The sequence below is a fragment of the Coturnix japonica genome, unplaced genomic scaffold (assembly GCF_054131305.1).
Source record: "Coturnix japonica strain WE unplaced genomic scaffold, WE-NBRP24 Scf053, whole genome shotgun sequence".
Taxonomy (NCBI): domain Eukaryota; kingdom Metazoa; phylum Chordata; class Aves; order Galliformes; family Phasianidae; genus Coturnix; species Coturnix japonica.
Window position 1 is genome coordinate 307,062 of NW_028188956.1, and position 10,767 is coordinate 317,828.

The window sequence follows — 10,767 nt, forward strand, 5'->3', positions numbered from 1 at the left end:
GTGACATTTCATTATGCACTTATGAAAGATCTTTCTTTTTGTGGCCCCCCCATTCCTTCCTTTTCCAAATCAAGCAGTTCTCATATGGGCTTTGGCGCATAAGAAAGCAAGGGGACTTGGACAAGCTGCTCTTATGCACCCTTACTGTTAATACTTGGTATGTAGTTGTCTCCAAACTACAGGCACCAGACAACTCTGCCAGGACCTCATCACTTATGATTTCTGCTTGTTGCTTTCCATAATGTTGTCGGTCCTCAGCAAATTGTCTCATTTCTTTGTTGCGAAGATTCTCAGCTTCTTTTATCTGATTTAGGAGCTCTTCTTTCTCCTCCAGCCACTTTTTTCTATCAGTTTGATACTTAGTCTCACTTTCCTATTTCAAAGAAACCAAAAATGAAATTGTGAGTCATTAAGGAATAAAAGTCTTAAAAGCCAGGTCATCATTAAATAGACTTGTTTCTGCAAGATAACAGAAACATTAGCAGTTTTTACTACAGAATATTCCCAAAGGCAGGTATTGGATAATCATTAGTTCTTTTCCATTAAAAAATAATCATTTCCAGTATTTCTTATTCAGACTGCAGAGCCTCCATAAAACATCTCTTTTTCTTTATAAATGTTCAAACAAGCTTTACAGAACTTACACCAAAAGTCAGTATAAGAAAAACTCTTTTAACTTAAAAACTTCTAACACTTTACGCTGCCTTGCAGCAGTTGTAGAAAAACTTGCAGCTCCTTTAGGGTTGAAAGACAAAGAAAAGCAACATAGTTTACACTGTAGGAGTAGTCTCCTTTCCTATCAAACCTACTGGCAGACATTCTCATATATAGGACAGAGCACCTGAGAAACTGCTTGGAAAAAATAAAAGTCTTTTAACCAAGGAAAATTAGTAGACCCGCAGCCCAACAAAAAAGGCTTCCTGGTGATAAAGTTAGATGATGATTTCGATAGCTTATATTAGTTGCCCAAGCAACTAACAGAAAACAGTTTTGACAAATACACCGTAAGTTACAATTTGCTTTGAGTTAGTATTCCTTTCTTGCAAACAACAATTGTATAAGTATACTCTGCTTATAGGACATTGACGTGGTATAGAATGAAGCAATGAATGTTCAACTTTCCCCTCTTCTTGAAAAAGTGAATTGGCTCTGCGCATTAAAAAAAAATATCATGAATAAGCTTACTCAAGGTGAAGGAGGAAAGAAGTTCAGAACCATTCCACTAACAGAGTGGATGTAACCTATTGTATACTCACTTAGAAAACTCCCACTGCCAGCCCATTACTTTTATTTAAAAAAACAAACAAACAACAACAACAAAAAATAACATCAGATGGAATAAGACAACTAACTATTCAGAGGCCAGCAAAAGAAGCACTGCTCATGGCAGCATAATGTAGGGAAGGCTACACTTCCTATACTAAGGGGGCATCAGTGATGCCATTCTTAACGTACCACAAAAAAGCTGCACCTGGTCCCTATTGCATGTTGCACTGCAGCTTTTACAGGAAGTTTCTGTAATCAATATAACAGTTTACTTTATCAAGTTACAACTTTGAAGTTAAGTTACCTCCAGCTCTTTTTGCAGCTTTATTAATTCTGTTCTGTTTTCATTCAAATTTGCCTCATCACTTTCATTGTTCTTTTGCTGCCAGTCACTATTGCTCTGGTATTCCAGTTCACTGTATTTGTGTTTCCATGCAATCAGTTCTACTCAATACACAAAATGAGGTTAGATAGCATATCATTTCAAATATATATTTGAAATACCACACCAATGACTTTTTACTAAAGCAGCTTCGGTTTTATCTGCTACAGACATAAAGAAATAACAGAAGCCTTTAACTACAAGAGAGTTGTTGTTTACTATGGAACGTTAATGCCTAAGTAACAGTTACATGAAAATGGAAGTGGCTATCACAGTACGTCTAAACCCCTTTTGCATCCCTGCTCCCTTTCCCTGGAAAGATTACCTGAAGCTAATTTTTGGTTCGCTTCTAACTGAGCTTGAAGCATTTCATCTTGTTCAAGCTGCACTTCCTCTTGTTCTTCTAATGTCATCCGCATAACTTCAATTGTTCTATCCCTTGCACACAGATCTGAAGGTTTGAAAATTTACAGATGAACTCCCTACTAGCTCCCATTATTCTCAAATCAAGATTAACCCATGACCAAAAGCTCTTTTAAAAGAAATAGAGCATCTCCATTGAAATATTTACATAAAAATACATGCAGATATGTTTTAAAATCGAAACACAGAAGACTCAAAGTCATTAGCAATGTGACAACATTTACACGGATATTCCACACACACACACACACACAAATAATGGCTGACCGTCACATAGTTGGTCATAGTCTTTGGAGATATCTTCCATCCTCTCAGTTTCCACCAGCTCCTATATTTCATGATGAAAGAAAAGCATACACAGTAAAAACAAGCAGAATCTTTAAGACAGCCTAGAATTAATAAGCTTTTCATAAAGCATAAATAAGGACTCAAGCTGATAAAAAGAATTTATGGTAAGACATTTCAATTAACATATCATGATGTCACTCAACAAGATCAGGTTATATGCATGTATTACATATGTATTTCCTATGCAGATTATTGTATTTAAAGCAATCTGCCAGTGCTCTGTAGTGACTAATTATTTGAATATCTTTCATGGTCTACCACTAATTTCAGTTGGCCACTTTCATTTTGCTCCAATTTTTTTTTTTTTTTTTGACCTTTTTCCTGTTGCTTGGAAAACCTGCATCATTCATTTAATAAAAATTAAGAGCAAGTAAAATACCTGCTTAATTTGTTGGATATAGAAGTCTTTATAATCCAGCTCATCCTTAAACTGGTTATTAATCCTTTCAAGTTCATCCATCTTGTTCCTGAGGGATTCCTCCACAGAACGCATCGTGGACACCTGTAATGTAAGCACAGCTCACGGTTCATTAAAAGAGTTCTGTAATCCAACCTGGCCAAATACTTCTTTGTTAAATAAAGAGGAATTCACAAACAAGTGCTGAGTAGGAAAACGACAGCAAGTGCAAGGTTACCAAGGAAGACATGAATTCATTTTTAAGCTTCAATTTTCCACCCCAAGCACACCCAATAAACTTTCAGACTAAGTACCTGCAAAATGGGTTTTAAGATATCTTCTTGTTTAATAATTAAATTTTAACTATTAACATCACTGAAGCTGAAATTGAAGAAAAAAAATATACATGCTTATATTAAAGAGCCTCTGGAAATTAGTCTATTTCTCTTCAAGTAAATAGCATTCTTCTTCCCAGTTATCAGCGTTTTTTCACAAGACTTAGGTTTTAGGCTTTGGAGTTACCACGGATACCAATGGCAAGTCACCAGTAACGTAGAGATAATAACAAGTCCCCTCCAGAGGCAGATTAGCTATTCTCTTCACAAACCTTATTCCAGACTACCAACCAACTTTACTTTCCTCTGTTCATTATCTATGCGAAACCCTGTTTTAACTTCTGGTCCCCTCAAGAGCTTCAATGGCAACTTTACCTAAGATTTGCTGCTAGCCACACTAGTGTGAAATTTCCAGCTTCATAGTTAAAGTTTGAGAAGTTTTAACAGCAGAAAGCCAAGCATAATCTTACAGAAAAAAATAGCTCAGTTGACTACAAACCTCGCTTTGTACTTGCTGAATTTGTTTCTCGGCATCAGAATGTTTGTCTTTTAGATCTGCATACTCTTCTTCTTTCCTCTGCAAATCTTTTTTCAAATTCAGTACAAGGGCAGAACTCTCAGAAAGAATATTTTCTAGCCTTATGTTAAAAATAAAGACACAAAGAACATTACTGTTACACATCTCATGGAAACAGCAATTACAGCTTCATCCATGCCCTGCCTGTTGGTTTCTATTTGTAAATAGACTCTTAAATCTGTCTAGACCAGTGACAAGATTTAAACAATTACTTTTGAATTTCAGCTTGCTTCTCATAATCAGATGCTGAAGCAATAAATTATTCAGATGCTATTCTGAGGGATGTACAACAAAACCACCAGAAATCCCCATATTATTCTTTATTTCCTTGCACACTCCTGTTTTCCCTTGGAACTCAAGTAGCATACCAAAGCATCCTAAAGTAGTAGTTTGGCCATTGATAAGCATGCAGATGCATTAAGTCAAAGGGATGTTCCCATTAACTGTTTTTAACTCTAGTTCATTCTCAAAGGGCTCTAAGTTAACTCAGTGGTTACTTATGTTTCTATACGTTGCACTTTCTCCATTTCACTCTTTTCCTTTTCCCGAAGAGAATGTTTCATCTGCTCCAAGCTGTTTTTCAGCTGCAGAACTTCTTGAATCAGATTTGCTTCATTGCTACTTAACTCTTCAAACTTTTTCTCTGCATTTGCAGACTTCTCCTGCAGAGTTGCTGTAACTGTCTCCAGATTAACAATAATAGATTCTTTTTCTTTAAGTAATTCATTGAGTTTTGACACATTGTCTTCCTTTGTCTTGGAAGCCTACAGGCGATATTCAAGCTCTCTTATTTTTACCTCACAGTTGGCAACTTCCTCCTGAAATTGTGCAATCACTCTCTGATCTTCTGCAGTCTTTTCTTCAAAGTCCTGAGTTTTCTTTTCTATTTGCTCATGTAACTGATTCACAAGATCATCTTCCTGACTAGTGTGAGCTGTAATCTCACATAGCTTCATTACAAGTTGATGATTATGATTTTCAGCATTATTCAGTTCCGCCTTTAGGTTTTCATTGTCTTGAAGCAGTGCTTTGATGTGCTGACTTTTTTGTGAGGAAACATCAACAATACTTCTGCATACTTCCCAAATCCTTTCAAGACTATAGTTAAAGGAGAGGTCCTGCACAAGATCTGAGATGGAAGAAGTCTGTGACTGAATGCATGCAGAACTAATTTGAAATGTCCCTGGCTCATCTTTTTCAGAGTCTGAGGAATCCTTTACACTGACAAAGTCAGTACCGATGGCGTGAAACTCTAAGTGACATTTGTATAATTCATCTAATTTGGTCCACATTTCTTTTACTTGTGACACTTTATCAATTATATATTCTTTGGCAACTTCTATGTTGTTAGTTAGTTGGGCATTTTTGTTTTCAAGTGTCATATTTATAGATTTCTGTTCATCCAGTTCAGAAGCAATTTCCCGATAGTCAGCTTGACCCTGCAGAATTTGTTCACGGAGGGCATCAGCTGTTTCTTCAGAAAAAGAAAGCTCAATACGCTGGCTTGTTACCTGCTTACTGAAATCTTCTTTTTTACTTTTCTCTCTTCTGTATTGTTCTTCAAGCACAGTTAAATGATGTTCCAAGATTTCAGTTCTTTCCCTCAGTGCTAGTACTTCCTTTCGGTACGCGGAGCACTTTTGTTTCATGTGTTCAATTGTCTTTTGCTCTACAGTGTTCTTTTTCTTTCTCTCATTTACAACTACTGTAAAACAAACAAACAAACCAAAAAAAAAAGGGGAAAAGGAATGTAGCTCAGATTGATTAAAATCATTATTACATAGCAGTTCACAACACCAAGTAGCAACTTCTAAGTGAAAAACTGTCGTAATATGCAAGCCATACCCTCACATCACATAGTATTTGATACCAGTGAAGGAATTAAAGTCCTCTGAACACGTAATCAGGTGCCTCAGATTTCTATACAGAATTAACAGCAAAAGGTTTTCAGTCTGGAAGAACACTTTTACCATGGCACTACTCAAACCTTCCACTCCACAACAGTAGAAAATCTAATTACATTTAAGAAACATGGGAACGAGATAGATAATTCACAGCTATATTCTTTCTATCTTCCGTGATTCAGCAATCCCTATAAGGCAGCCAGGAATCACTCCATCTACATCTAAATGGTAGATAAACAGTTCTCTAAGAAATTTCATTCCAACTCACAGTCCTCTTACTTTCAAAAGAAAGATAAAACCCTGGACAAGTTGATCACTTAAGTGTTGATATCTGTCTCTCTTATTCAGTTGATCTCTAAACAAAATATGAGGATTCCTACTTCTGTCCACACTTACTCTTTTGCATATAAAGTTCACTCATAAAGTTGTACAAATTTGCAGATTCAAGTTTCCATAAATATTCCATTAGCTTGGGGCTGTTTTTTTCTTTAACTGGTGAGCAATTAGCTAAAATCACATACATTTTCTTTCTATCAAAAGCAACTTCTGCTGTATTTCATCATTGCTTTAGAATCCAGTTACGTCCATTCCATAATATGCATACTTTAAGTATTAAAAAAAATAAATATAAGTCAAGACTTACTAGGGATTGGGTCACCACAACAATATATTCAATGGTGATTCTTGTACAGTCCTTTTATTACTACAATGCAGAATTTTATAGTGCCCACGTGCAGCCTGCATTACATACAGATTCACATGTACTGCATGGAAACAGCCTCTTAACTCATCTAAGGAGTTTTATATACAGCCCTCAACTGATTTAAAAGTCATACTGAAGAAACAGCAGTGGCATATTCCACCCCAAACCAGGTTTTGGGTTTTGACTGCTGCTCCCAGCAACACTAGTGAGGGGAATATGATTTATAAGTAATCTAAACACTTTATGCTGAAAACAACAAGCAAGCACTAAAGCAAGATAAATAAGACTAGGGAAAAGATGTGTAATGTTCAGTCTAGAAGCTCCTTACAGAAGAAGTAGGGAAAAAGCATTATTACAGAGCATAGGAAACAAGACCTAAAAGCTCAGAAAATGGTGTAAATACCCTGAACTTGAAGCTGAGATAACCTAGCATCTCCTAAAACACTTTTGCTCGTGCTACATATATAACTAATTCTACAAAAGAACCAGCACAACATACCTGTGCTCATTGTTCTACTGTGTATATTTAATATAGCTAAAGAATATATATTAAGCGGTTTTTGAAATTGGATGCTATTAATACTCACAAATAGAAGAAAATTTTAACATGATTGAATACTCAGTACTTCTTAACAGAAAACTTCATGCTGACATTGTGACTATCAGCTACCCATTTTAATTCCTATGTGGAGCATTGCTGTCATTAATTTTTAAATGAGAGCTTTGGTCATATGATTAGAACAAACCCACTACTATTTGGAGTATGGAGGAGTCCACATCCCTCCCTCAGTCTCTGGTAAGATGCTTATATGTGATGCCATTCAGTGGTCACATTAGGATTCAATATTTATGCCAAATAAAGGCAGCAGGGACAAATCATCCAAGAACAGCATCTCATCCAAAGAAGGCCTTGACTTTCTCCCTTGCACATATTTTGCAAGAGGAATACAAGAAAGGAAGGGACTACAGCTAAGTTTTAGATTTTTCCCTTCTACACTGTATATGTCTTCCGTAATTCTAGGAACACTGATGCTCAGCTGTGCCCAGAAGTGAAGTTAAATGCATCAGAGCTTATCCAAACCATTTTGCTCAAATATTGCCCATGAACGAGCAATTGGCAGGTCGTCAACAATTTTGATAGTTGCTTCAGGAAAAACAAAACAAACAAACAAAAAAAAGCACTTGAACAGCTGATGCTACTCAGAAGATCAGCAACAGCAGTTGAAACAATCCTAAAGAAACTGCTTTAAAACTATTACCAAATCTGCAAGTGCATCAACAGATGAGGAAAAAGCAGCAAAAAGGAAAAAAATAGTGCAAAAAACTTTTACTCTTTAGCATTCAAAAATGAACAGCATAGGACCTTCTGAAAAAGGGATATTTACATAACAGTTACTTCTATTTACAGTTTAACACAGTGGCTTTTCTCCTTATACAATAAGGTACGCGCTTCACAGCCTTTTGCTTCCTATCCGGAATAGGAAGCAATTTATTGTTTTGGAAGACACCCTGTTCAACGATGGAAGAAACTGTACCTTTCTTTGGAGGTGGCTCTTCCACAGTAGGCTTATCTTCATCAGTACTGCGCTTTCTTCCCACTTCCAACTCAGTTTTCTCTTGTTTCAGTGCTTTAACTGAAAGCACTGAAAATTGGCTGCTTTCAGTTCCTTTATTAGTGTTCTCTTCTGCCGGTTCTGCTTTAATGGTAGTTAAATGGTAGGTAGTCTTTTCCTGTATTGATATAAGATCAGTTACATTGAAGCTTAACAAAAGGAGCACTTAAGTCTCAGTAATCTTCTGTAGGCAAATATTTACACAAAACCATACAGCTAAAATATTTACCCGGTGACTCTATAGACATCAGTTACAAATCTCAATAGCAGACAGAACAAGTACACCTTCAGATAATGACAAGTGCAATACTCGGTAGAGTATACAAGGGAAAGCAAGAGCCTAGCAGGTTACAAAGTAAAAGACTTGCACACAATCAAGAGTTTACTGGTTTATCAAAGAATTTCCTGTTTCCAAGAAGTCAACAAAATTACAAACATGGTCAAAGAGCAAATGGTCAGCTCTCATACAAGTTCATCACATCACACTTCTGCTAAGCTGCTAAAATCACTTTCATCGTGACAGATATAATCCAACCTTAAAGCTTAGTCAGCTCTGTCACGCATATTTTAGATTGTGTCCTTGACCACAAGTGAAGCTTCCTTACTTACAAGATGACGATTGTTAAGCCATGCTGGCACTGCCAAGGACTGATTATTCATCTTTAGTAGCTTATGAAAAGAAAAGCCTCAGAAGTGTTCAGGCCACACAATCTCACAGATAGAGTTGGAGCCTTGTTCTTGGAAGAAGTAATAGGTGAGGACATGACTACTCATCACAGTCAGCTTTAATACCATGGAAATACTAAGTTGCAGTGATGCAGACAGTCAAAGACTAAGAAGGGTCAAGTTGCTAAGCTTACAAGGTTAGAGATCTGAGTGACAGAATTAACTATAAATGTTTTCAGAGCTACTTCAGGCTACCAAACATCAAAAAATGAACAAAAACCACCAGAAGTGGTATGCACACATACTTAATCAAGCTAGTCTTCACATATTCAGTAGCTCGCAGTACATTAGTCAGGATAAAGTTTTATGGACTGCATAGAACGTGGAGATATCCTGAGCATTCATAGCATTTTAAGCTACCACAATTTGGTATTAAAACAATTTTACACAACATCTTCTTGATAAAGTTACCTCAGTTGCTTCTTTAAGTTGCTCAACAGACTCATCCAATTTAATCACCTGCATTTCAAAGTCTGTAACACACAGAAAAGGTTGTATTATATAAGTAGCCAATAGATAGTTTATTAAGTAATCAATTTTTCCAGATATTCTAATGTTTAGGTAGCTTTTGAACAGATTAATTAATTTGCATGTGGTCTTCACTTATTGGGAGTGATTCAAAAGTTTTCTATATTTCTTGGAACGAAAACATTGCATCAACAAGACATAAAGAAGAGTAGAGATTACAATATAAAAGTAAAAATCAAGATATAGACATTTAACCCCATACTTACGAAAGCATAAAGCTGCTAGTTGCAGTTTAAAGGAGAGGGGGAAAAAAAGAAAAGAAATAACCAAAACCTGAGGAATTGCTGAACCTGAATATACACAAGGAACAAACTATCACTTATCTACAGGCTATGGTTCCAAAGGTAGAACATCTCCTCTAATTCCTACTCAAACTGGTTATTTCTCTTTTAGATTAATGAACTATTTCTGTCTTCTACCTTTCACATCGCATAACTCACCTTTGTTCTTCTGCATCAGCTCTTCTTCAGTTTTAAGTAGTTTGGTGTTTTTCTCTGTTAGCTCTTCTTTGGTCTCCGTCAGTTCAAAGTTAGTTTTCTCCAGCTGCTTTTCAAACCAGCCAGTATCTTCCCTCGGGTCCCCCAGGGATACAATGTAACTATGCGCTGCCTCAGCTTGCTCTTTAATATCCATGACATCATAATGCACAGAATCAAGAATGCCCTCAGGATCAACACAGGTGTCAGGCACTACACTATGTTCTCCACCCTGAAACGTAATTTATAATCAGTTAAAACTGGTGAATAGCTGACTACATAATAGCTGTTATTTCTACAGATAGTCTGGATAGCCACTATGAAGACAGCCATACAAGAAGTTTTTAATTTCAGCTTCAAAACCCACCTCACAAATTCACATACAACATGACAGTGATTCGTATGGGGGGACGTGGCATTCTAGTAACAGCTAACATATTTTATAGTATTTGATGACCACACTCCCCCTTTTTTTTTTTTTTTTTTTTTTTTTTTAAATATTACCCCAGATTGATCTCCTTCAAATTTAACGTACAAGTTCGGACTCCCCTTTTCTTTGTATACAGCGTAAATTTTCATTTTGTGTTGCAGAAACAAGGAAAATGCCCAAATTCCCAAAGCTTTCTGAAACTGTTCTTAAGGCTCAGCAACTATTCCTGCTAGATGAAGAATAGATGTATCTTGCTCATCATACAGCAACACAGCATACACTTCTTTGTAAACAGCCTTGTGTTTCTATAAGATGTGCCCATAACATTTAAATAGTAAAAAGGAAAATATTTAAGGAAAAAAAAAGGAAAATATTTAAGAAAAAAAAAAGAAAAATACCAGGGTGTCATGGTTTAATAATTTTGTAATTTTGCTATCAGTATTCCACATCATAACATCATATAAAGCATGAATAATTTTACTGAATCTGCAACTTACAGAAGAAGACTACATCTCCCAGAGAACAACACGATGGGTCACGGGACCTGGACTCTATATTAACTCAGTCGCAGAACAGACTGACGTCTTTCGAGTTCTGGCGTTCAGGGGAGTGTGTGGGAGCCTTCAGCCGTTCGCCTAGATTTCACAGTAGGCCTCTTG

The 10,767-nt window shown here is 36.4% G+C and overlaps 2 protein-coding genes and 1 long non-coding RNA gene across 3 annotated transcripts; all 3 read right to left on the reverse strand.

Annotated features, from left to right (window-relative positions):
* On the reverse strand, nucleotides 1–3,771 carry LOC146752043 (kinesin-like protein KIF20B). The gene is made up of 6 exons (XM_085533041.1): nucleotides 3,651–3,771; nucleotides 2,799–2,921; nucleotides 2,339–2,399; nucleotides 1,974–2,099; nucleotides 1,571–1,710; nucleotides 1–373 (listed from the first exon to the last, which is right to left on the reverse strand). The coding sequence occupies exons 2-6, from the start codon at nucleotides 2,910–2,912 to the stop codon at nucleotides 20–22; spliced, it is 795 nt and encodes a 264-aa protein (XP_085389167.1). The 5' UTR covers nucleotides 2,913–2,921; nucleotides 3,651–3,771; the 3' UTR covers nucleotides 1–19.
* A 464-nt stretch (nucleotides 3,772–4,235) lies between these two features.
* Nucleotides 4,236–7,945, reverse strand: LOC146752044 (kinesin-like protein KIF20B). The gene is made up of 2 exons (XM_085533049.1): nucleotides 7,871–7,945; nucleotides 4,236–5,433 (listed from the first exon to the last, which is right to left on the reverse strand). The coding sequence occupies exon 2, from the start codon at nucleotides 5,375–5,377 to the stop codon at nucleotides 4,493–4,495; it is 885 nt and encodes a 294-aa protein (XP_085389175.1). The 5' UTR covers nucleotides 5,378–5,433; nucleotides 7,871–7,945; the 3' UTR covers nucleotides 4,236–4,492.
* Nucleotides 7,946–9,023: 1,078 nt separating this feature from the next.
* Nucleotides 9,024–9,903, reverse strand: LOC146752045 (uncharacterized). Its single transcript, XR_014940999.1, has 2 exons — nucleotides 9,643–9,903; nucleotides 9,024–9,147 (listed from the first exon to the last, which is right to left on the reverse strand). It is a non-coding gene; the product is annotated as an uncharacterized LOC146752045 (long non-coding RNA).
* Nucleotides 9,904–10,767: the final 864 nt, after the last annotated feature.